At 42.3% G+C, this 27,775-nt stretch overlaps 1 protein-coding gene across 3 annotated transcripts in view; it reads right to left on the bottom strand.

The window, feature by feature from the left end:
• Positions 1-27,775, bottom strand: part of GLI3 (GLI family zinc finger 3) — a 244,269-nt gene that overhangs the window by 190,862 nt on the left and 25,632 nt on the right. For all 3 annotated transcript variants that reach the window (XM_035129597.3, XM_035129598.3, XM_088654320.1), the window contains exon 2: positions 26,674-26,836. In XM_035129597.3, the coding sequence (XP_034985488.3) occupies positions 26,674-26,797 (124 nt within the window). In that variant the 5' untranslated portion in view covers positions 26,798-26,836. The remainder of the gene's footprint in view (positions 1-26,673; positions 26,837-27,775) is intronic.

The raw sequence follows: 27,775 nt of genomic DNA, 5'->3' as shown, positions 1-27,775 counted from the left end.
TTGCTTTATATATTTTTAAAGTCTCAAAGTGACTTAACAAGATAAAATACAAAGACAATTCTAAGCCATAAAATTTGAAATAATGTACAATTAATAATAATAAATACCTAAAACGATCATCCAATAGCACAGTAAAAGGTGAGCACTACCACAGATGCCAACTTACTGAATAAAGGCCTGAGTGATTTAAAAAGTATAAGCCTAGAGCCTAAAATCTGATAAAGATGCCCCCAGGTGAGTTTCCTTTGTGAGAGTGTTCCACCACTGTGGAGCCACCACAGAAATGACCCATTCTTATGTAGCCACCTTCCACAACTCAGTCAAATAAGGCTCACAGATAGAGGTTTCTGCTATAATGGATATGAATTTACTTCATTTTGATCCCACTTTTTCTCCAAGGAGTTCAAGGCGGTGTGCATGGTTCTTCCCCTTCCCTTTTTACCCTCACAACAACCCTGTGAGGTAGATTACGCTGAGAAACAGTGACCTGCCCAGAGTCAGTTGATACTATGCAGTGTAGAGACCATGAACCATCAGTCTTGGAGACTGGCATCACCTGTGATGAGCTCTCGTGCCAGCTCCTTCATGAGACTCTACATGACAGGTTATCAGGCCAGGTCCATCTCCACATGGACAGCAACAAAAATGCTGGTCTCACTTCCTGCTTTCAAAGTCGTAGGAACTGGAACCCATTTGGATAACTCCTGCACTCAGCTCAGAAGGTGTGAGGCCAAGCTACTGGCTCCTTACATGATATTGCACAGCCAAGCTAGTTGTGCCCCATCATGCCCCACCTGTACATGGTACCTGCACACATATGGGGAATCCCTTTCTGAGAACCCTACTCAACAGACCGATGTCAGGCTTGGCTACACAATAGGTAGTGCTGCTCCTACCTTTTAAGCAAGAGAGCCCTCTGCAGGAGTAACACACATGAAGGACACAATGTCAGGATTCCCTCAGTGATGGAAAGTGGTATACCAACTTTTTCCTAAACGGGGCCAACATAAGTCCGTAGCCCTCATTCCTATATTGGATCCTAGTGTGGATCAGTAATAAAACGGCTTTACACTTTCATATTTGAAAGTTGCAGGTAATCACAAGGGATCCATAAGTAACAGTAGGAATGGGTTCTTTGTTCCCCCTATGGAGCTGTTATGCTTCCCTAGTTCACTGGAATGGTTGGGTTTCCTTTCCTAGCTCGTGTTACATGGGCCTTGGCAGTGCCATTCATTTTATCCTCACCTTCTCACTGGTTTACGTTCATCAGCAACTTGCTCTTCATACAAGTTTAAAGTGGTATCTAGTTTTATTTATTAGACTTGCTGGGAAATCTAAATATCAAGGTGTAAACTTGTTTTCTGCTTTTCAGCTGTTAAGGCAACACTCATCAGGAATCTTGCTTACTCCCTGGGGAATGGGAAGCTTTTTTTTTTTTAAGCACTTTATTATCATTCCAAAAAGGGAACACAAATTGTAAAGCACAAGACATATTGTTTCAGTAGAGAACACATGCTACTTATAAACCAAGATGCAAGAGTAATTTATTTATAAACACAGTTGCCACAAATGAAACCATTTGGGCATATTCATATTTGAACTTTAATTTGGTCGCTTTGATATCCTCCCCTTTTATGTTAATGAAAAACTATGGATGACCATGAAAAGGCAAATGTAGGTTGGAAAGTAAGTACTGTACTACATCTCTCCTGTTCAGATGCCATCTACTGAGAATGTTATGCTTAGATTCCTACGATTCAGCACAGCTACATGGAAGGAATTTGTTTCTATGGATTCATTGCCTGATACACTGATGTTCCATGATCCCTCCTGAAACAGGATTAAGTTATGCTTCAAAGAGCCTGAACCTCCAAGGATACTTCTAGGAGGGAACCTAGAAGATGATTTTTTTTATTGATCCATGTTTTACATGAAGTAGATTTAACTTCATTTCCCAACTCTGCATTGGCACCAGGTTAACCTAGGGCTGCTTACTTAGGGCTTGCTGGTTGACTATGGCTTTAGATGCTGAATTACTGTTTTTACAAAATGTGCCCCGTATAAACTGATAAAGGGTGTGCTGGAAATATTTTAATAGTTAATTAATTTTTTAAAACCCACAATAAATATAATAGAATAAATGTAAGAGGCACACTGTGTCGACCAAATGCTGTGAGCAGGGCACAAAAGCATCTGGGGTGTTCCCCACCCCTCCCCCACCCCAGTTTCCGCACCTGTAATCCAACACTCACAATCCTGTATCCAAGACCATAGCTATGAAGAAACAGGTCTGCAGAAATATTTCAATCCCCCTCCTGTATTTAAAATCAAATCTGTAGCCCTTTAACTTAACAGAGATATTGGTGGAAATATGCAGGAGGTATTCTATCCAGTTCTCACAGAAAGAGGTCAACCTGCTTTCAGTTTCACTGAACTGGCCAATGTCTGTCAAGGCGCTGGAATGAGGACTTTAAAAATGGCATTTAAAAATGCAATAACATGAGATTTTTGATAATAGTATTAAATTTTAAAATCAACTTTAAACATTTTAGGCTAATTGCATAGTATAAAGCCCACAACTCACCCACATTTAACCTGTTTAACACTCTTGGCAAAAAGTAAAATAAAAATAAAAAAATAAAAGGGGAGCATCCAGGGGGAAAGATTTGGCAATCCCACCCACCATTGAACCCAATGCATTTTACCGGTAACTACACGCAATTTTGGCTTTAGGCGTGATCCCTCGAACATAACCCCCTTTTAAGTTGCAGGCTTACTATAATGTTGCATTATTTGACCACTTTTTTACATTTCTTCCAGAATAATTTTAAAGACCAGCTTTCAAAAGCTGGACAATGTTTACAAGTAATAAAGTAAGTTACATGTGCTGTATTTTCCTTTTCTTCTATTACAGCACTCTTCTTTAAATTACTGCTACAAACATGTAAGGAAAAGGCAGGAAATCAGAAATCAAACACAGAACCCCTCTGAAGTCAATCAGCCAAGTCATATTGGTGGTTTATCAAAAGAGGATAATTTGCATTATCAGTTATCTTTAGATATTTAACCCTGCTTATAACAGAGTTATCAATCCCATTCAGATGCAGTCCAAAAACTGAAGTATTTCTATAGGGAGAATGAAAAATAAACCAGCCGAAGGCAATTTTCTTTGCTGGCCAATGGAAGCAACTTTAATCGCTGTTTACAGTTCTTCTCCAGTTTCCATCCAACTTTTCCTTCTTGTGCTTCTGTTCCATCTAAAAAGGGATTTTTCAGATGTTCTAATTTCCCATTCAAGATGCAATCAATCCCAACTCTAGGTGCATCTAATCCAATTGTCATGGTATGTTCATGGGCCAGCACTAAAAGGGAAGGGGGGAGCCCTCTATATACTTTCGATGGACTCTACTGCAATCACAAGACTTGTCACCACCTGGTGTGAAATGTACAACACTAAAAGGGGCTGGAGAGAGAGAGAGAGAGAGAGAGAGAGAGAGAGAGAGAGAGAGAGAGAGAGAGAGAGAGAGAGAGAGAACAGCACAGCCAGAAGGTTAGAGGAGAGAACTACCCTAGCAAATGTCTACAGAAAACATATATTATATTGGGAAGCCTGGTTAAGTAATATTAACATTACTTCACTGCATTCAATATGAGTTTATGTCTGAGCAAACACATTTAACTGCACATGATGTTAAAAATGAAAAATCCTGAAGTTTATCAGATAAAATAATGAAATATTAAGAAGGAGGTTGGTCAGTCATTTTGCTTGGGTTTGGGGGGGGGAGTATTTTTATTGCTTTTTTGTATGCTGCTTTGAGAGTCCTTTAGAATGAAAAAGTGGTTTATACAATTTTAATATGAACAAATAGAAGATCTGCTATGCATCATACCTGCCAAGTTCCTCTCAAGGGACCGGACCGGAAGTAGCATACTGGAAGTGGCGTGGCGGCCATTTTGGAACTGGGCGGAGCATGCTCAGAAGTGACTTTTGATGCTGCTGTGCCCAGTTCCAAAATGGCCGCCGCACCAGAAGTCGTGCTGTAGCCATTTTGGAACTGGGCAGAGCAGCATCAAAAGTCCCTTCTGAGCATGCTCTGCCCAGTTCCAAAATGGCTGCCGCGCCAGAATAAACCGGGGGAAAACAAAAAAAATAATCAGTTTTTTCGGCTGGGGACAGCTGGGAAAACGGGGGTTTCCCAGGGAAAACGGGAGACTTGGCAGCTATGGCTATGCATCAACTGGAACTGCAGAACACACATTCCTGGGATGTTTCACCAACACTGGCAAGTCAAATCAGCAAGCAAAGAAAATCAGTGAGCAAATATCACTTTCACCTCAAACCCCCACCCCCAAAACACAGGAACATAATAGAAGCTACCCTAGTACTCATGCTGTGTGTATGAGGATTACTGAGTTTTGATTCTAGGCCTCTGCCAGTTGAGAGGAGGAGGGCAGCAGGTGGGGCAGGAAACGACCCCACAATGGAGGCCCCAGCTTTGCCCAAGCAGGTGGTAAGCTATTGTCAGTGATCCTCCTGCAGTGGGGCAGGAGAAATAGGGGGGAAACCGCATCTGGCAACCAACGTGCCCCTCTGGTTTCAGATAGTACATGGGTAAAAAGGTAAAGGGACCCCTGACCATTAGGTCCAGTCGTGACCGACTCTGGGGTTGCGCGCTCATCTCGCATTATTGGCCAAGGGAGCCGGCGTATAGCTTCCGGGTCATGTAGCCAGCATGACAAAGCTGCTTCTGGCAAACCAGAGCAGCACACGGAAACGCCGTTTACCTTCCCGCTGTAGCGGTTCCTATTTATCTACTTGCATTTTGACGTGCTTTCGAACTAGACAAGTCTAAAAAGCCTGGGACACATATTTTCACAGCCCTCTAGCAGCTATGGTGGCTCATTTATCAGAAGTCACGGATTTAGTGTTAACTCTGGAAGTGTACACTTGATTCTGACCAAACGAAGGCTTAGTAGAGTTAAGACTAAATACATTACCTCTGGTAAATGAGCCACTTCCGCTGCTAGAGGGCCATGAAAATTTGTGCCCCAGACTTCTTAGACTCATCTACCCACGTACCGTGGCGCTGTGGTTAAACCACAGAGCCTAGGGCTTGCCAATCAGAAGGTCGATGCTTTGAATCCCTGTGACGGGGTGAGCTCCCGTTGCTTGGTCCCAGCTCCTGCCAACCTAGCAGTTTGAAAGCACGTCAAAATGCAAGTAGATAAATAGGAACCGCTACAGCCGGAAGGTAAACAGCGTTTCCATGTGCTGCTCTGGTTTGCCAGAAGCGGCTTTGTCATGCTGGCCTCATGACCTGGAAGCTGTATGCCGGCTCCCTCGGCCAATAGAGCAATATGAGCGCCACAACCCCAGAGTCGGTCACGACTGGACCTTATGGTCAGGGGTCCCTTTACCCACGTACTATCTGAAACCAAAGCGGCACATTGGTTGCCAGATGTGAAATATATTGGCGTTGTTTTTTTCTACCCCACTACTATTGCCAGTAGCCAAATGAGGGATTTTGGGGTGGGACACTGGCTCCAAGCTCCATAGATCCTCTAAGGCAGGCATGTCAAACCTGTGGCCCTCCAGATGTTTTGGCCTACAACTCCCATGATCCCTAGCTAGCAGGACCAGTGGTTGGGGAAGATGGGAATTGTAGTCCAAAACATCTGTAGGGCCGCAGGTTTGACATGCCTGCTCTAAGGGAACCAATCCCTTGAGTCCCTTAGCTATAGCTGCCTGGCATGGTACAAATGGGGGCGGGGGGAGAACCATCACTACCCATTTTCTGCCCTGGCCTGTTGAAGATTACAGTCCATGCTGCCCTGGCCTATCATTGGATTGCTCTATTACCATCTTTGTACATAGTGCTTTACAAAGAACAGGTACGACAATTCTGCAGGCCAAGAGGCTCGCAATCTAAAACAGACACAGGGCAGCAACAGAGGACACGGGGGAAGATGGAAGAATGAGTAGGAAGGGAAGAATATGGGATTAATTAATTATACAAACTTTGGGAATTGTACAAATAATCCAAATGCTTTCCAGAAAAGTTGGGTTTTGAGGAGACAGGGAAAGGAATTAAGTAAGGTGGCTGCACAGAAGCCTTGTAGGGGACAGTTTCTAGCATAAGAGGCAGCAAGGGACATTGGGCAGAGTCATTTCAGGGAGCAGGAAACCTTTTGATGGTGGTAGAGCTGGAGGAGTGACATGGGAAGCATGTCTTATACTGTGTCAGACCTGTGGTCCACCTAGCTAAGTCCTGTCTACACACACTGACAGTGGCTCCCCCACTGGGGACATTCCCACCTTGACCTGGAGATACCAGGGGTCAAATCTGGAACCTTCTGCACACAAAGGACATGCTAGCTAACCAAGTTATGATCCTTCCCTGTTATTGGGAAATCTGCCTTTGATTCAATTTGTAGGGACAAATTATGGCAAAAACTATTGTTGTTGTTTAGTCATTTAGTCGTGTCCGACTCTTCGTGACCCCATGGACCAGAGCACGCCAGGCACTCCTGTCTTCCACTGCCTCCCGCAAAAACTATACGAAACAGATATTGATAGACGACTTCTCAAAATACTTAAGAGTTACAATCAGACACCACAGTTAAAATCAGAACTGGGATGTCAGGCAACTATATTGACCCACTGCCACTGGGGAAAGGGGTTGAGCAGCGTTGCTTGTTAGCGCCATTCCTATTTAATTTTTATATAAATGACATTGTTCAGCATATGGCGAAGTACAAGGCATCAGCTCCTGCCCTAGAAGGCAAACACCTGAATATATTGCTATATGCTGATGGCATGGCTGTCATGGCACTTACTCGAAGGGGTCTACACAGCATGCTGGAGGGGCTCGCAGCTTATTGTTCCCAAAACTCTCTAAAGATAAATTATGACAAAACCAAAATGGTGGTGTTTACTAGAGCTCGCCACACATTTAGATGGTCTTTAGATGAACACATAATTGAACAGTGTCCTTTTTAAAAATATCTTGGTATCACTTTCCAAGCTACATCTAGCTGGCTTGCCCACTTCAAGGCTGTAACCCTTCTAACACGTAGGACAATCGGTGCTTTGCTCAGTTTTTTTTTATACGAGGGGAGGGCAACTGGTGATCCCGGCACTAAAAGCTTTCGTTGGAAAAGAGATTCCCCAGATGCTATATGGGGTAGAACTCTGGGGGTAGAATCAGAAGCTGCTAGAACGGTTTGAAATCTTCCAAGAAATTTATCTCAGAAGAATTCTAGGCCTCCCTCAGGGAACTCCGGCAGCTTTCTTAAGAGTGGAAGTAGGATTACCTTCCATGTCTGCCAGGGCCCACTCAATATTTCTGTGTTTTTTCATCAACCTCGCAGATGCCTTGAACATCTAATTGGCTAAACAAGCCTTTGTATCTTTACAACATAATACTACTTGGTGTCAAAACCTATTAGATATCCTATCCAGATACAACCTACCTGAGTTTAATACTCTCAAACTGTGGAGCCCTGATAAAGTTCAGAAATGGATCTTTGAAAAAGACGCCTTTTAAGACACCACAAAGATAAAAAATTCTGGGTTTTCCTACTGGTTTCCCCGAGTAAAGGCAGTCAAAATCGGTGGCAACTACTTGGTGGATATCACTGATCCCACCCTTCGGAGAGCTTTCACTATGGCCGGGTTTCAAACATTGCCAACTGCATAACTGACCGGCAGATTCACAAAAATCCCAGTAGAGTACTGTTTATGCCCTTGCTTCATGAAAATTAAAGAGGATCTTATACATTACCTCCTCTATTGTCCCATTTACTCGGGCTTTAGAGATGTGATGCTGCAAATTATACCCAACTCTATAATCAATCCTGAAGATTTGAGTAAAATTTTTGTTAGTTGAAGCTAACCCACGGATTACCCATGTGGTAGCGGTCTTTGTGATGAAGGCCATGAAAGCCAGGGAAATATTTCTGGATGACTAAGTAAAGACCCCTTCAACGTCTGTTTAACTCGTTGCTGTTTTTTCTTTTTCTTCCTGTTTTGTGGGACGAAGGTTTTGCTGGGATAGTATGCAATGAATTTTAATATTTTTAATTATTGTCGTGTAGATATTTGTGTAAAGGCATGGCCCTCACAATAAACGAATTTGTTGTTGTTGTGATTGGGAAATAAGCATAGAGCAATAATGAGGGGCTTGAAGGTCCAAAAGGTCAAGATGTTTGTGCAGCATCTGTGAATGGACAGGAGGGGATTTATGGAGGGGAGTCAAAAAGAGATGTGACTGCTGGATGTATGTGAAGAGGCAAAGATTAGGCAATGGAAGACCAGACAGAAGAGTGTAGTAGTCAAGTTATGGAAAGAAACAATAGTGGAACAGAGAGAATGGGTCAAATATTTGTAATGTTATGAAGAGGAAAGCAACATGACTGACTGAGTTGATTGGGGCAAAGGGGAAAAAAAGCATCCATGAGAAAACCAAGGCTTGCTTTATGCCTGATCAACAGGGTGGGTGGCAACACTGTCAACGGATGGGTAACAAAACTGTGTGAGGAGATGCATAGAAGGAAAGATGAGAAGTTCAGCCTTGGATATATTGAGTTTGAGGCAATATGGAAAGCAAGGTAATCTTCTGCAAGACTTCCAGCTGTGCCTCTGCCTGAAGGAGCCTCAGCTTTAATAACACAAGCAGCACAATGCTTTTATTTACAATATGTGGCTTTGTAATCTGAAGTTAAAACATTCCTTCCTACAAAGGTATGGCCAAACATCACCCTAGCATAATATTATAGCAATTCAACGTAAGTTTATAGTTGCCTAAATCATATGCCTGTTTTGAAAGAATTCTGCTAGTTGCCGGTTTGTTTTTAGGCCAAACGCCATAGCTGCCAAGTTTTCCCTTTTCTCGCGAGGAAGCCTATTCAGCATAATGGAAAATCCCTTTTAAAAAGGGATAACTTGGCAGCTATGGCCAAACGCAAGGTAGGTTATGAGCTTTAAAGACCTAGGATGGTTGGTACAGTAATGTCTTTGTGCTTTGTGATCTTCTTCTGGTATGGCCTATTCTGGGTACCAGTGAGGCTGGCATTCCCAAGGAACATGGGATTCCCAGCTAGCTCCCCCCCCCCTATTATTCAGCAATAGGCTAATAACTTGCTGTTGTTCTCCATCAGCCTTTCTCAATCTACGGCCCTCCAAATGCTTTGGACTACAACTCCCAGCAGTCCCAACTGGCCCAACCATGCTGGCTACGGCTGATGGGAGTTGACCTAAAACATCAGGAGTGTACCACGTTAAGGAAGGCTGTCTTAGGTCTTTAGGATATATATATATATAAATGTAAACTGGCCATGTCCATTAGTATCCACGTTTCACCAAAACCGCTTGCCCGATTGCATTCAAATTTTGACACAATGCCACATGTGAATATGAGAGTGACCCCGTACCATGTTCAAAGACAGATGCCACACCTGTGCCACGTAAAAAAAACCAAACCCCGTGTTTCAAAACACACCACTCAGACGAAAATGCATGCTGGGAAAAGAACCAGGTTGCAAACCACCGCCCTCTAGCGGCGGCTACACTGGTACTGCACCTTTAAAACCTTCCCTCTCCACAGCACCTCGGCTCCCGTTTACATACTAGGCCGAAGCCTTTACAGACTAGGTAGAATGGAGGTACTGACTCACCTGGGTGGGGATTGGGGTGAGGAGAGGATGGGGTAGCTCAGGACATGGTGGGACCAGTCACAGGGATGACTCGGGGGTGGGGGGGAGGAGAGTGATAAGTCATGGGTCGGGACAGGGTGCGGGAATCACAGGGATAAACCGGGGGTGGGGGGAGGAGGGGCGGGAAACGTCATCGATCGGGACAGGGTGGGGGGAATCACTACTTATACAGAGTCAGACCATTCATCCCGAATGCAGAACCTCCAACTCATATACCAAACTTGCTCCACAAAAGACCCATTTTCCCAAAACCATACGTACCCACCCCATGGAGTCAGTTTTGGCACCCCCTGTCATGACGTTATCATGACATCCAATGATGGGCAGGTGAATATCCCTATTGTTGTGTTCAGGTCCTGACTGCGGGCTTCCCACAAGAATCTGGTCGGCCACGGTGAGAACAGAATCCTGGACTACCGTGTTTCTCATATTATAAGACATGTCTTATATTTATTTTTTCCTCAAAAAAACACACTATGGCTTATTTTCAAGGGATGTCTTATTTTTTTCCTTCTCCTCCTGCCGCGGCCGGCATTGCTGCTGTGCCTATCACTATGTCTTATTTTCGGGGTATGTCTTATATTCCTTGAATGCTTAAAAATCCTGCTATGGCTTATTTTATGGGTATGTCTTAAAATATGAGAAACAGGGTAGATGGGCCACTAGCATGATCCTGCAGGCTTCTTATGTTCTTAACTTAAAAACAAACAAACCATGAAATACAGTCAAAAGCAGTAAGGCAGGTTGAAAGCACTCAAACTGAATGTTCTATGCAACCTTCCAACAACAGCAAAACAAAAAAAAATATGCTTCACACTTTTAATATTTTTAATTGATATTTACAATGGGAATTTTTTAAAACAACACCACTCTCGGGCCAACCATCAATTCAGTTTTAAGCAATGCTTGAAATCAAATCCAAATGGTAAACACTATCTGATTTGAAGTGATAAGGAAAAGGTAGTCTTGCTAAATTCTCAAGAACTTCTGTTTCTAATCAGTCAGTCAAAGATCAGTGACATCATTAAAGCCTTTGATCACAGCTCCTCTTTCAAACTCAGAATGGGGGGATGAATTGACCCCTGCTTGCTGCGAGGTGCTTTCCTCCTCCTATGACTCTATTCATAGTGAAATAAGAGACAGTATACAAGCTGGTCACCGAATAATCTTAAATGTTTTCTAAAGGTATTCTGACCTTTTCCAAAACAATCTACAGTACATGCAATACAAAATATTCTAGAATCCTTGCTGTCATTTTAAAAAATACATAAATAAATACTGGTTCAATTTTCATTCATTGAGATCTGCTATTCCTGTGACTTTGTATTCCTTTCTTCTCCCTCTAGTTGAGCCCTGTATATTGCCAAAGTACTGTATATTACAAATGTGTACTGCATTATATATTTGAAAGGACTGCGTACCAAAACAAGTGCTTGCAGGAGGTCTTTGGGGGTTCCCCTCCCTCCAACAGCAGCACCACTTCTGAAGCGTATCTTCTAACACAGCGGTTCTTAACCCTTTCCGGGTCACAGACCCCTTTGAGAATCTGATGGAAGCTATGGACACCACTGCCTCCAGAAATTTGACATAAAAAAAGAATTGTTTTCAAAAAGACAATTTTCAAAGTAGTGGGGAGGAAATTGAAGGGGGGGTAGGAATTTGCACCTTGTTCACACACCCTCTGGAGCCACAGGTTAAGAACCGCTGCTTCTAATGCAAGGCAAGGAAGCCTGCCACACATATGCCCATCTCTGTCGCCTCTGTCGCCTCTATCTGGATCACCAAAAAGTATCGTTCTCAATGAGAAGACAAATTTGTGTTTCACCTGTATCATTTCAGACCGCAGGTTGTGGCTGAATACAAAATAACAATTCTGTGCAGGTAATACAAAGCATGTCAGGAACAGGATGTGGCATGCTAGCTTTCTACGTGCAATGAATTTTTTTTCTTATACAGTTGAGCATTCAGTCACATAAGGCCCAATTAGGTGTAATACTTGCAAATAAACTGTATTAATTAGTTATTAATTAGTTTAGATTAATCACAAACAATAATTATACATCTACAAATGGTAAACATTGATGCTTATAATTATACGGTAGTAAGAGGAAGATACCACCTCAGGTTTCCCTAACAGTTATTATTCTATTATAACACTTTAAAAACAAAAAAACTAGCTACACTTTATGCATTGAAAGCTTCCAAGGAAGGTCTTTCTGTTTTGCGATCTATGGACCAAAATTTGAAAATTGCCCTCACAGGTTTTGGGGGGGGGGGGGGAATGTAGAAACATCTTTGGTGTTTTAAGTTTATCCTCTGGCTTCCTCCACTCCCCACCCACCCAATGTTTTTAATGAATCTAATTGAGTTTCTTGAATGGCAGCAAACTGCAGTTTATTATCTCCCTCATCAGGTGATCAATGATTTCATTAATAAGACAGATAACAAGACTGTCATATCATCGACACTGTTATGAAAGATGATCCTGGCATCCTGCTCCATTTTCCAAGGTCTGGGATTCTCTGTGGCAGCTCGGAATCCATTCAATATTTTCCACAGACAGAGAAAAGTGAAAATCCATTTTGAAACCAATTTCAATTAGGATCCAAAAGCTGTTATCACAGGTGTCTCAGAATGGGTCCGTAAGTGGAAATGTCGCCTATCCATTCTGAAATGAAACCTTATCAGAGGCTACAAAGATGGCTGAGGACAGCCTATCTGTAAATTACTTTTCACCCTGTGTTAACTCAACCCTAGTTCTGTCATATGGAAGCCTTTTCCATCCACTTGTTATAATCTAATGACTAACTAGGCTTTGCGCCAGAACCACTTTTATTCTGCCCTAGTCTCCCATGCAAACATGGCGACAAATGCAAATAAACCCAAAGGTTGCTGGACAAGCCAACATATTTAGTAAGAGCACTTAAAGCTCTCCTACCTCAGGGAGGGGGCAGCGGGGGGGGGGACCAACAGACTTTCATTCTGAAGTCTGTCTCCACCCATTGCATTCCTGGTGATTTTTCAATTGCAAACTCCAAGGCCCAGTTATTTCATTAATTCAGCACCCAAGTAGCGAGGGCTTTTCTCTCACATCTTTCAGTCTCCTTTTAGAAAATTATCCCATGACGGAGGATTTATTCAGTCAAAGACCTCGGACTCTGAGAGGCAACAAAAGAATCAGGAGACTTTCTGGTCCACCTGCCTGGCGAATGATGAGGCCGGGAAAAGCCTCCCCTAGAGAAACCAATCAAACCATTGTGTGGCGCAGTCAGACCTTTTCAACTGTCAAGCCAGGAGAGCAGGAAAAGAGATGAAAGAACTCAGGATGAAGCTACCATTTACAGAACCATGTGGGAATAGTCTCCAAAGATTTAATAATTGGGATGGAACTCAACTTTCTGCAACTAAAGAGAGAAAGCATGTGCATGAGAGGAAAAGAGGGAGAGGGAAAGGAAGGGGGGGAAGATAGGGCTCACGTGGGCTGAGAGACAAACTTTTGTGCAATATTTCCTGCAATGAGAAAAAAACCAAGGGAGAAATCTTAGAAGAGCCACAACATTTTTGCAAATTTAAAATTGCACTGTTACTCTGGAATACGAATACTGCTGGTGTGGATCAATTAGATTTCCAACAACTGTCCCACTTCATACAACCCCTCACAATGCACAGCCAATTTTTTTAAGCTCCCTCATTGTAAAACATTTTAAGTCCAGGCCGACATTTATCATTTTGCAAGATTGTGTACGGAGGTTATCCTTATGCAAATTAGGAAAGGTTTCCAAAACTTAACAAATATGAATGAAAACCTTGATGATCACAACTGCACACTTTCAAATGCACTGGCAACAAGACAATAAATAAATACCTAAGCTTTCCTCCCATGAAAAGGAAGTATATTAGTAAAGAAGTCTCATTATTCCTCTCACACATTTTGGCAAACATCCTAAGCATCACTATACACTCAAGTCCCACTAAGACCAGCACAACGACTTGCTTCAGTGTAAACATTTTTTTTTATTTGGCTGAAAGTATTATTCTGCCACATATGGGTGCTTGCAGACCTATATAATTTGCTAAGAAGAGCAGCCCTCACCACTTTCCTGTATGTCCAGTCTGCTCTCTCTCCGACTGGGCTCAGGGAAAACTGTGTGCTTACAGCAGAAACTGGCTGTGTGCAGTAGCCCTGATAGGCTGGAAATCTCCCTTCCACCATGACTCCCTCCTTGAAGCAGTTTTGCAAAAGTTAAAAACAAAACAAAAAACAGATCCTCTTTTATTTTCAAAGGTGACAAAATATACTCAATTTATTTAAGGTAAAGGACCCCTGACAGTTAAGTCTAGTCGCGGACGACTCTGGGGTTGCGGCGCTCATCTCGTTTTATTGGCCGAGAGAGCCGGCGTACAGCTTCCAGGTCATGTGGCCAGCATGACAAAGCAGCTTCTGGCGAACCAGAGCAGCGCACGGAAACGGCGTTTACCTTCCCGTCTATTTATCTACTTGCACTTTGACATGCTTTTGAACTGCTAGGTTGGCAGGAGCTGGGACCGAGCAACAGGAGCTCACCCCATCCTGGGGATTCGAACCGCCGACCTTCCGATCGGCAAGCCCTAGGCTCAGTGGTTTAGACCACAGCGCCACCCGTGTCCCTGTCAATTTATGTGATCAAATCTTTCTTTTTGTAAAAAATTAAAATGCACAAAGCTCGCCTGGAGAGAAGGGTAAGACAATCGAGTGAATCATTTGCGCTAGCCAGTACAGTTTGGGTTGACTGTGGGAGAAAAGGGCACAGCAAATCCCAATTTACATGTGTGTAAATAGTGTAAATAGTGGCAATGCTGCCTCAAAGTGGGTGAGGGCCTTATACAGAGACATAAACTAGGAACCCATGAATTGTCTTGCTCAGCCATGTGCCACAACTGTGATCTGTTCTTCCAACTTTTCTGACCACAAAGATATTCTGATCCTCGTGCGCTGTAACCCTATTCCTGACAACAGAGAATAGGGCCACACTGACTCTGCTGTCCTATGACTTGGAAGGGCTCCCATGTTTGCTCAGGCAATCTTCATTTAATCTGCCTAGCATCATAATTAATCTAGCCCCCTACTGCCTCCTCTGTTCTGAAGACATGCACACATATCTACTGTGCACAAATTTCACAACCCCTTTGAGGACTGTAGTGTTGCACTGAATTACACAGAAGTTGTTACTTGATTAAGAAGAAAATACATTCTAAGACTGTGCTACTTAAAACCTAGCCCTGGTTCACACTAGCTAGAGATTGTGAATGCACCCAGAACCAATGAGTGCGTAGACAAGGGACTCGGACTTGGATCTGGAAGACCTGGGTTAAAATTCTGCCAGATTCAGTGTGTAGCTTTGAGCAAATAACAGACTTGATTTCCCATTTGTAATGTGGGGTATTATTAGATTTGCAGGGCTGCAGAGATCAAAACACAATGGTCCTAAATCCAGCATAGTGACAAGAGCACTCCAGCACAATGAAACCAATGGATTTCAATGGGCAATATAAAATAAAAAAATTCCTTCAGTAGCACCTTAAAGACCAACTAAGTTTTTATTTTGGTATGAGCTTTCGTGTGCATGCACACTTCTTCAGATACAGTGAAATGGAAGTTTCCAGGCACTTATGTAGAGAAGGGGTGGGGAGGGGTGGGGATGGGGAGGGGGGATCACTCAGAAGGGTGGTGGAAATGGGTGATTGACTGACTGATAGCTGTTGATGACCGCAAACGACTGCAAATGGTTTTGCATGAAAAAGCAAGGGTTGAGATGGCTGAAGATCGCTTATCATGTATAATGAGATAAGAACCCGATCTCATTATACATGATAAGCGATCTTCAGCCATCTCAACCCTTGCTTTTTCATGCAAAACCATTTGCAGTCGTTTGCGGTCATCAACAGCTATCAGTCAGTCAATCACCCATTTCCACCACCCTTCTGAGTGATCCCCCCTCCCCATCCCCACCCCTCCCCACCCCTTCTCTACATAAGTGCCTGGAAACTTCCATTTCACTGTATCTGAAGAAGTGTGCATGCACACGAAAGCTCATACCAAAATAAAAACTTAGTTGGTCTTTAAGGTGCTACTGAAGGAATTTTTTTATTTTACTTCGATCCAGACCAACACGGCTACCTACCTGTAATGGGCAATATAGTTTGCAGAGCTTGATTTATATCCTTCAGGATTATACAAAATGAAGGAACAATTCTGCAAAGCACCCTGAACAAAAATACATAGAAAACCTCTTTTGCTAGAATGCAACTAATAAAAGTTGTGTGCCAATTACACTGCCATTAAACACTTTAACAAGTATTGACCAATTAAGTTGTTGAACAAGACTGCACAGTTACAGAGTGAAATGCTATCATAACATGGACCCAATGCTTATTCCCGCGAACCATCTCTGAGAGGAAATAATGCTTAATGCTACAAGAACAACCCACTCCACTGACATATTATTGCCACAATGCTTCCTACAGCAAGACTGAAGTAAAGCTTTGCTATCTTGGTGGTGCAGTGGTAAAACATCATTAGGAAATTCTCACTTTCTGAGATGGCTTCACCATGGATTGGTGTTAAATGGAAGCCAATCCCTTTGACACAGCATTACTAAGTCATCGAAACTTCAGCTGGTGGCAGTGGCCTTGCAGCAGAAAATCCCCAAAATTGTACACTTTGAATAGCGTGAGCTCAAAGTCCTGTAGTTCTGAGACTTGGTTTATGGTTGTCATGAAGAACAAAGCTTTGCCAGGAACCCCTAATATTTCCCCTCAATTTCTACACAGCAACATTCTCCAAGTGGTCTGCTCTGGGTCACTGAGGTAACTCTACTGCTAGCATATGATGGCCCAGATGTATTCTTTTAATACCTGCTAAACTATTGGTCTCCTGCCAACCTAGCAGTTCGAAAGCACATCAAAATGCAAGTAGATAAATAGGAACCACTATAGCGGGAAGGTAAACGGTGTTTCCATGTGCTGCTCTGGTTTGCCAGAAGCGGCTTTGTCATGCTGGCCATATGACCTGGAAGCTATACGCCGGCTCCCTCAGCCAATAATGCGAGATGAGCGCACAACCCCAGAGTCGGTCATGACTGGATGGACCTAATGGTCAGGGGTCCCTTTACCTTTACCTTTAAACTATTGGTATTTCGCATCCTGGAAATATTCCCATATGCCAGAGTGGTGCTAGTTAGTATGTGCTGTTCAAGGCCAACAAGTAGGAAGGTGGTCATTCAGAAATAACTGGCCAAGCAGATGAGGAGCTGGAGCCTCCGTGGTTGTTCAGTGTGTCCTTGTGAATGGCATGGCAGAAAATGCCTTGCTCCAGGTACAAGTAAAAAAGGGCTTTCAATCACAATGGCATCTGTGCATGGAAGTGTATATTTGCTTTATGTTATTTAGTGAAGGACAGAGTCTGAATTTTGCACAGCTATTTATTTCTTTATAGCTCACACTAGATTTAAGCACAGAGCATCAAACCTCTACTTTCCTCCAAAACCATTTTCATTTCTCAGAATGAAGAAACCAGACAGCATTGGGTTACTATAATTGAACAAGTGCTGCATAGCAAGGAAGTCCAAAGGATGAACTATTTCCACAAAATCTAGCCATTATCTTTTGAATGTCAAGCCAAAATACTACACACGATTTGCATAATGCAGAATCGTTTTATTAAAAACAAGATGATATACTTATTTTACCTTTTTTACCTGTACACTAAGGTCCAAACAATCAACTACAATGGACACACAGTTGCACAGAACAAAAAACCCTACCTATAGTCTCCTCTGCCACATCACTAAGAACTTACAGAAACTTCTATGGGTCCTCACGTCACAATGTTCCTTTCTGCCTCCTTTCTGCAAGGACAAAGCTAGGCTGCAGGAGACACGGCAGACATGCCATCAAATAGCCATGCCATTGCCTTTTTCAACAGCAGCCCTGTGCAGATCTGGTTCTGGTCCAAAGCATCTCACTTCAATATGCTGTAGCAATGCTGGCGAAGAGGTAAGCGATTGCCTATGTCTTATCACTACACACTGAACATCAATGTGTGGTGCAGGCATATAACTAGAAAAATGCACAAACCACCTCACCTAATTGCCACTCCTTTCCCAAAGGGAAAGAATCAATTGCTTGTGCGTTCGTACTGGCAACATCCACAAAGCTGAAAGTCTGGGCTGGCCCATACTGAACTGCAGGATTCTATAGCTGGACCCATTGACACCACAGGCAAAATATCTGGTAACTTAACAACCTCCTTTGAACTCTAGCTTCTCACCAGGACATCAAATATTTTACTTCAACTAGGAGTCAGGTTGTCCAACCCAAAAACAAAGAGGGCAATGTGATAATACCTTCCCTCTCGTGTTCTTGACAGCAGGAATTCATTCATTCTCTCTCTCTCTCTCTCTCTCTCTCTCTCTCACACACACACACACACACACACACAGAGAGAGAGAGAGAGAGAGAGAGAGAGAGAGAGAGAGAGAGAGAGAGAGAGAGAGAGAGAGAGAGAATACTATTTTTCTATGATGCAAAGGTCCAAAATGTCTTTCCTTAAAAATCCTCCAAATGGCTCCTCTTCTTAAAAGGCTAAAATAGACAACTGATATTCTTGCCCTTTTTCATCTACTCTGCCTGGTTTCCAGTTACTTCATCATAAAGATTGCAATTTCTGTTTTCCATCACATTAAAGTGTGTTCTCCATAACTATCTGATTCTGATAAAGGTAGTCAAAGGCCGCAACCTACATATGCTTTTAATTAGTCTTCTTTCTTTCTTTTTTCTTCCTTTAAGACAGAATAATAGGTTAATAAGGAATATCAGATTACACTAGAGACAGGTTCCTGGGTCAAAAACTAGACAAAACATACCCAACTGAATCTGTCTATCAAAGAACTGAAGAGGTTCTCTGCTAATACTTGCAGAATTTCCAACAGTTTAAATGGGGAGGGGGGCATGTCCTCAATCAGAACTACGGATATGGGTGCAACTCTGTCGATTAAGCTTTTAGTTGCTATTTTAAAAGACCAAGCCTGCAATTCTGGGACCAACATATTGCATGAAAAGCATACAGAGGTTGTCAGCAAGATAGTGGAGTGGAATGCCCCAGGCCCTCCCCGTCCATGTATTTATGGTGTAAGAGAAGAGATTTAAAGAGAGCCGAAGCCCCACAAACACAGCAGGATCATAAGGACAATGGAAACCAGCAGAACCCCAAATGCGTAATCTGATATGTCCAGATCACAAAATTAATTAATGGAGTTAATCTTACTCATTTTTAAATATGTTTTTATTAATTACACCACTAAATATAAGATACATTTTTTTAAAAAGGGGGAAAAACCCAGTAATTGGCTCAGATTCCTGTTCTGCATCTTACACACTTCCGGCCATGTGGCATACATGCTGCCGATTTCATAAACATGTGAAGCAGTCAAAAGAAATTGCTGAACCTTTGACCAAACTTTGTACCCATGAATACAGAAACAGTAATATAATCATAGAATCAACATTGTTATGCTCATACGTGAAGCAGCAACATGAATTAAAATGTGGCCAAAACAATAGGCTGCAGCCAGGTGGGTTGGTGGGTGAAGGCTATGCCCTGCCTTCGTCTTCCTCGCCCCCTTTTCTCTCTCACCCCCGTTTGTTGCTTTCTTGCATCTGCACCTGCTGCTTTTAATCTGGTCAGTCTTACTCAGCTGTAGACCAAATCCATGCCCATCTCATCAATATACCTGTAAAGTACAGCTGCCTTCGCCCCTTAGTAAAAGGAGTGTAGGTTGCTGTGCATGCAAATAGGTCTGAGATCTCAAGCTATTCAATCTCAAAAGAAGTGACCTGTTTCCTCTGACCTAAAGCTACAGGACTTCTGCTTGTAATTTATTCCATGGGAATCTCCCTCAACTTCATTGTTTGGTCACTCCCTGTTCATGGGCAACTTTTTATCTGATCATGGTGCAAATTAAAAATAACAAAAACAAAAAAACAAGCAAATAATAGCAAGCGCAACAAGCTACAAAAAGTTCATTCAGATTTCAATATGAATGCAGCTTTAATGCTTTGCCATTACCCAATCGAGGGAATTTTAAAAAATATTGTAAGCGTGCTTTTATTTTTCTGCAAAAAGAGCAACGAATTTGTGTATGCCTGTTTTCAAACTTCTAACCAATTCCAGTATTCACCCTTTTATAGAAGTTTCAGCCTGGAGCAGATTTTAATGGCAAAGTAACTGAAATTAAGATTTTATAATGGAAATGCTGGCAGCTCTTGAACGCTTACAGTTGCTCTTTTAACTGAAGAGCTTAGCTCATGGTTAGCCAAGTGCAATGCCAATAAGGGCATAAGATTTGACATTCCCAGATTTTCAGGAAACTGGAACTCCAGGGTATTGGTGAGTTTATCTGTATGAGAAATGCACATATTCATAATACAAATTACTCGGAAGAATCTTGTGTGCCTGAACCCTACCTATACCAGCAGCTATATACAGGCCAAGGTAGGTGTGTGTCTGCATGGGCTCTCAGACGTTTTGGAGAGTTTTGTCCTTCTGCATCCTCAAAGACTGTCTTCCTGAGATTATAAAGAGCTTTGAGAGAATGGTACAGAAGCTCATTCTCCAGCCTCTGTGCCATTTTATTTTCATTGGAGATTCTTTTTATTATTTACTGCTGCCTTTTCATTTCTTAACAGTGATATAATGAATTTTTTGTTATGTTTTTCATCCATTATATTAGCTGCCTTGCATACTTACGTCTTAGTGGAGAGGGAGGCGATACAAATATTGAAATAAATTTGAAATTGCCTTGCTGGGTTGATCGATACATTTAATACAGTATGTATTCCGTCTCCAACAGGGGACAGCCAGACACCTGTGGAAGCTCACAAGAATGGGATAAAGATTACCTTCCCTCACTTGTCCTCAGCACCAGGTAATCGGAGATATAGTGCTTCTGAACATGAAGATTCCATTAAACTCCAATGACTAACATCCCATTGGTAGAAGTATCCCCCATGAATCATGCTTAAAATCTTTTTCACACCATCTCAGCTAGCAGCTATCACATCCCTCCAAATAGTTCTAAACTTCTTTTTAAAAAAAACTGAAAGGGGGAAGGTTACTGCATGATCAGAAGTTCTGCATAAACCCCAAGAATATTTCAGCTTGTTTCACCATACAGGCCTCTTAGAAAGTGGTAGAGCACCTAAAAAATGGCAGCAAACTGACATCTGTCACTCAAGCAATATGTTACCCTGCAAAATCTGCAAATGTGTGTGCTGTCCTATAAAAGAAAGACACTGTTTTCAAATCTGGACAGGTTTATGAGGTGATGCAGGTACTGCCGAACGATGCATGCAGGGACCCTATTTGGCAAACATGCCAGTAGTCATTCAGAACAACCTTGCCTTGTTCCTTTGCTTTATTGAATCCATCAAAAGAGAAATCAGAAGCATTTTGTGTGACTAGGCCTTCCAGTAAATAGCTACAATTTGTTTGTTTTAATAATAAAAAAGAGCCCTATATGTTTGCACAGGGCATATTTTATCAGCTGGCATAGATCTACACCAATACTGCAGAGGAGAAATTCAAATTAAACTGCAAGACAGGCATTTCATTTATGTAAAATGAGTCACTCTTAGTCTGCCAACATTAGCTGCAGTAATTAAAGAACTGTGAAAATATGAAAGGAAATATTAATTTTCAGTCTTTGGAAATGCATAAAATACTGGTACAGTACCTTTCTCTCCCCCTGCCCCTCAGCCCAGCATAGTTTTGCTTGATGGGCATCATGATTCAGGGCGCCTCCCAAATATGCTGGGGGGGGGGAGAGAGAATACTGTTTATGGAACAGTTGTTCCATACACAAAATCCCCATGGGTTCACATCTTGTCCTACTCAGGCTTCCAAGGACCCCATCCCATATGGGACGATTCCTATTCCATGAGGAAAGCAAAGGAATCCAGCACGGAAAGATAGTGGATCCACAGATTCACCAGCAGGGGGGCATTTAATGCTGGTATGAATCTATATCAGAGTGCCACATGTGGTACTAAGTCACTTGGAGCTTAACATGCTTAACACACATTTGCCCAGGCATGAGATCAACAGTATTTTGATATCAGGACTTTCCAAACTGAGCGCATTTTTAATTACCTCAATCAAAGCCACAGTAAAGGTGCCGTTTCCAATATACGTACCAATAAGGTGCCGGGCAGCTTCCAAATATAATAAACCATAGCCGTTCTCATAGAGAGAAAAGATGGTAGTGCAATGCACCAAAAAGTAATAAAATTGTGACCTTACGTAAAAAAACAAGTAAAAAAACTAGTGCCTAGTGGTCAACTAAATAAAGCTTTAGCTGGTAAATCCACAGGCTGAGATGGGCAGAGGGTAGATTAGGAGCTATCAGTATATCCCAGGGTGATCTACTGAGTTTTCTGACTCCCAATAGTCATAAAAATAGGACGGAAAATTGAAAGGGAGGGGATTATCTTCATGCCAGGTAATTTACCTCTCAGGCAAATTGTTCCTCGACTGTTAAATAAAAGTATTTGTTGGTTGCCTTTCACCAGGACTTTGTGCAGCTTTGCTGGACAGTTCTGTTACTAGCAAATCAGAAGCAGATTTGTATTTCTATATTCAGGCTCGTGGGGGATAAGTGAGGCTACCCTCTGAGCCACCATTTTGTACTAGGCTCCATCCCCAACTATTGTTTTGCAGTTGGCAAAATAATAAATAAAGTCTATCTCATAAGCCTGAAGTCTGCCTGCCCGTGCTATACCTATCTACTCCGAAGTAAGACCACTGAATCTAAGTGTGCAGCCTAAAGCCTTTTTGTTAGCCATGAGGAAGATAATGTGGGCACACATCAGCAAAATCTTAAACACTTTTAGAGCCCATGCAAGAGTTAGATTTTGTCTTAGCTTAAAGCAGAGCCATTACAGTAAATCCAAACAAACAGGATTGCATGATTAAAACTAAACTCCATCAATTTTCACCCCACAAACTAGAAAAATCCCAGGCTGATGACGGTTTGGATGGATTTCTCCCACATATAGAAAAGTGTGCAGCTCAAGGCTATGTGGAAGGAGAGAGGGGATTACTTACAAATACTAGCATAAGGACATAAGGCCAATTATCGCTGGATCAAATGCTGATCAAGGCCATCATCCTGTTTCCCACAGTGGTCAACCAGATACCTCTGGGACACTTACGAGGAGGACATGAAGGAAATAGTTCTTCCCTGATACTCTTCCCCAGAAACTGGTGACCTGAGGCTCTAAGCCTGGAGGAAGGATACAGACATCAGAACTAGAGGCCACTGATAGCTACCAACTTACAAATGCACAGAGGAAAAGGCTATAGCCATAGTGTGCGTTAATTCCATAGTTTGACTACACACTGTGTAAAGGAGTACTTCCTTTAAGTCCTATCACCTGAACAACTTCATCATTTGGTTAACACTGGGGTGAGTCCCAAAACTTAAACACACAATTTGGCATTGCTGCAGGAAAAATGTCTCAAACACTTTTATACTAATAATGTTTTGCTTGTATAAACCATTTCTCCTCTGAGAGTCTAGGGCTACTATATATGCATTAATAAATTCAAATTCACACCTCACCAAAGGTAATTAATATCCTTGTTAAACACATTCCTGATTACACAGGTGTCCGACACAACTATGGCACAGCGCACCCACCAAGACCTTTACTTCTGCCTTCAGGCATGCAGGCAGGCGGCTGTGGAGCTGTTGTGGCCAATAGGTACCAGACTATATTCCTAAGGGAAAATCATACCCAGCAGCCGTAAATCTTAGTTCATGTTAATCAAAACAACTATACTGGCCAAGATCCAAAGACCTGCTTAAACTCGCACAAAATGGCTTGGCTTACTGTAATATTTTATGGCTGCAAGCCTACGCATACATTCCTGAGACTTACTTCTGAGTAGACATGCCTAGCATTTCTCTGTTAGTGTGGCTGAAGGTCTCGGGCCAGAAACAATTCTTCTGTTCTGCATTCTGGCAGCTAGCTTTCTCATTTTACTAAGGGCTCTTTCACACATTTTAGAAAGAACCGGTCATGAGAGATTTGCCATGTCTTGTCTCTTGTGTCCAAAGGAGGATTCCTCTATGCAAACACATGGGACCCACATGCCTGGGATCTGGGAGGGCTGGTCTGGAGAAAGGTCTGACAGCTAACAGGATCTCCAACATGATAAACGCCAGCTGTCTCTGTATGTGGGCGCATTCCTAAGAAATATTCATTGCAAGAAATGGATGAGGTAAAATTATTCTGTGGTGGCTTTACCTTAACAAAAAGCACCATGTGAACTTTCCCTGATTCAAGTTCCTATCAGACATATCTGTTTATTTCTGTCTGTACAAACCCAGTGCTCCATCCTTGTTTATTAACTTGATGCTGCAGGCTACTGTATCCTGGAGTTAGCATGCTTTGTGTGCATTTGGCAAAGCTTTGAAGTAGGGTTGTGAATTTTTTTCCATTTTATTTTTAAAATTGTTTTGTAAACCACAATTAATTTCTTACAATCAAGCAGTATATAAATTTTATTGAATAAATAAATAAATAGTGGCTTTGACTCCCCAGTTCAAAATGCATCCCAGCCGTTGGCGACTCAGGTAATAAACCCTCACTGTCTCATCAACTCTCAACTCTAAACACACACACACCCTGCCATTCCTACCTGCAATATCTAACTGGCTTATAATGTATATAAACACTTTGAACACTCAGAATGCTCTGTGCAAATACTAAGAATTCTTAGGAATGTATGCACGACACACCACCACCAAGGTTAGAAGTAACATACTCAAGATCTAGGAGTGCAACTTGCTTTTCATTCCTAAATGCTTGGAGGCATGATCAAGCAAAGTAGCCCGGAAGAGCTCCTACATAGGTCACTGTGGAAGCAGAAAGCAGCACCCCTTGAGTTTATTTAGAGCCACTTCTGGTTGTCTGGTGCATGCATAGGGCCAGAACATGAATGTGATTTATGTAAATAAAACTGAATCAAGCATACTTGATTCAAGTAGAAGAAAAAGACAACAATGAACGGAAGGAAACACGTTTCTTGAGAGCTTGCATATTTTCATTCTATAGTTGCAACTGATGAACTAGGCCAGGCTTCCTCAACCTTGGCCCTCCAGATGTTTTGAGACTACAATTCCCATCATTGCAAGTAGCACACATGGTACAACTGTCATTTGCTCCACTGCTCTGTGACATAGCTGCCAAGTTTTCCCTTTTCTCGCGAGGAAGCCTATTCAGCATAATGGAAAATCCCTTAAAAAAAGGGATAACTTGGCAGCTATGCTCTGTGAACATGCCATGAAAGGAACAGGCACCACCCCACCATCCACAGGTACTACCAACATGATGTTCTGCACATCTGTAGGGCTTCAAAACATACAGCTTCCAATATACAGGAATGGAGTTTCGTTGTAGCACGATGGGTCAGTGCGTCTGACTGTTAATCAGAAGGTTGGTGGTTCAAGACCACCCAGGGACGACTATGGGCAGGATTCCTGCACTGGAAGGGGTTGAACTAAATGACCCTGAGGGTCCCTTCCAACTATACAAGTGTGTGCTTCTATGCTCTGTGATCATCACTGCTGGTCCACAGGATCAATACACAGGGTATGAGTTTCAGGTCCACCTTCCTGTTCATCCACCAAGATGAGAAACACTGCTGTGTGTCATCTTACCAATTTCACACAGTGTGGCTGCAGTACTGCCTATCCATTGCATCAGCCACATATTTTTCAACAAATCTTTCACAAGTTTTATTATTTGCATAAATACACAGTATAAAAGACAGACAGGGATAGTACAAAACAAAACAAAAAACTGGTTCATTTTCAGTCTCAAGTAAGCATTACAATATTGCACCATTCAGCAAACAAGAAGAATACATATTATTGTGGAATATTACAGATGAGTGGAGGCACCCAACTTATCCTGTATGGTTTTAAATGATATTCAGAGATCTGATGGGTACTCTCAAGAAAATCATAGGACACTAGATCAGAGAGTGAGCTGCTACGTTTACTTCTAAAACTACACCTCCGACAGAAGTCATATTCTTTTTTCCTTCCTTTCTTCTTACTATTTTTATTGAAGCAAAGGTGGTTCAGTCGCTACAACAGAGGTTTTGAACAATGACCTTAGTCTTTTTCAATTTAATCTGGAAGTGGGGGGGAAAGGAAAAGCTTCGTCAGTGTGCATGTCAAATTACCAAGCGAGCAAAGGCACTCTGGAGGGAACCAAGGAAATTTCTGCAAACTATAGACTTACATTTCTTTAAAAGAGCATGTTTTCTTTATAAGTTAACTGTTTCACGGTAAGTGGTTAAAGAAATCCATGAGGATATTTTGAAGAGAAGATGTTTACAATGGGAGTGAAAGAAAGAAAGAAAGAAAGAAAGAAAGAAAGAAAGAAAGAAAGAAAGAAAGAAAGAAAGAAAGAAAGAAAGAAAGCCATTAATTTTTGACAAGGCCACTTTTGTCTCTCTTGCACTAACCAATTATCTAATTAAGGTAAACAATTTCCAATGTAAAACATAAGGCATTTTGATACTTTCCAAGCTGATCACAATTCTTTTCCAAAAAGCCACAACAGGAACTTCCATAATAAATAACATCACTATTTACAGTTCAAATTAGATAATTTGGAGAAAAATACAATGTTTGGCACCAGAAAAGGTGTGTTTGTGTGTGCGTGTGTGTGTGTGTGCGTGCGCACACACATTCACATTCCCCTCTCCTCTCCTCTGCCTGCTAGCTGGCTTTAGCCTTATCTCAGAATGAACTCTGAATCCAGGTGCAAAAGCTCAATTCACAAGGAATGCAGCACACATTAAATTACTGCAGGTTTGGCTGCTGGTAAATCCCTGCTGTTACTCACCATTGGATGTTGTGCTGGAGGCAACGGCTTTCTCACTGACATCTGTTCGAGTGGAACATTTCACGATGGGATTCTCAACTTTTTTCTTCTCACCCGCGGTAGAGCTATGGGACTGGGCTTCCATGATGACTTCTCATTACTTCAGCTCCCTTCACACTAATACCTGAATAAAACAATAAAACCATAAAACTTCAAAACAGGAGCAGAAGGGGTGGGGGTGGGGGAGCCCAAACAAAAACCCAGCCACATTTCTCACCCAGAGAAGAGGATGTTGTATATTGACACTAGTAAGCTACAGACCATATCGCAAAGCTCAAGAAACCAACTTTAATTCATCAGTTTTCTACCTCATTCTTCCTCCAATAAGCTAACAACCTTGGGAGGTAGTTGGGTTGCGAAAGTGTACAACTAGCACAAGATCACTAAGCTATCTTGATTTATTTCACTTAAGTTGCAATCCTAAAAACTGTGGAAAGACCATTGGATATGGCGCATGGGCCTCAGCCGGTGGGGAAAGAGGTCTGTTGATAGAACGGCACTCGCACGGCCAGAAGCCCCCAGAAGCTGGGGGGGGGGAGGAAGAGCCCTACTGGCATTGAAGTCAAAACAGGGGGCTTCCAGGGGCAGCCAAGAAGACACAGAATTCTAAGTCCCCTTGTTCCCCCAACATGCCCCCCAAACAGGTCCTAAACTACACCAGCCCTGGAGCTAGAAGAGTTTGTTTCCTCTTACAGATTGTCACAGAAGGGAAAAGCAAGGAACACCCCACCTACCCCCCCCCCCCCTTGCAGTCGCTCCACCACAGAATCTCCCCACCATCACAGAATCTCCCCACCATTCAGACCCACAACCAAGTTTTTGCCCAAAGAAGCACGTGGGGACAAACTTCTTAATTTTCTTCCATATATCTGAATAGTGATAGTGCTGCTGTTGCGACACAGTACTAGGCCCCATTCCACCTGATGAAGACCAGTGGGGCCAAGAACAAGATGCAAGATGACTGGGCGGAGATGCAAACTCAGGTGCCCCCAAAGCCATATCCTACACACTAACTCCATTTTCTAAGTCTGCCATACTCAATGTGCTACACAGAAACAAGTAA

This window comes from Zootoca vivipara, chromosome 11 (genome assembly GCF_965207765.1).
Source record: "Zootoca vivipara chromosome 11, rZooViv2.hap1.1, whole genome shotgun sequence".
NCBI classification, from domain to species: domain Eukaryota; kingdom Metazoa; phylum Chordata; class Lepidosauria; order Squamata; family Lacertidae; genus Zootoca; species Zootoca vivipara.
Note: the sequence above shows the minus strand (reverse complement) of the source record. Positions and strands in the feature narration are given on the sequence as shown.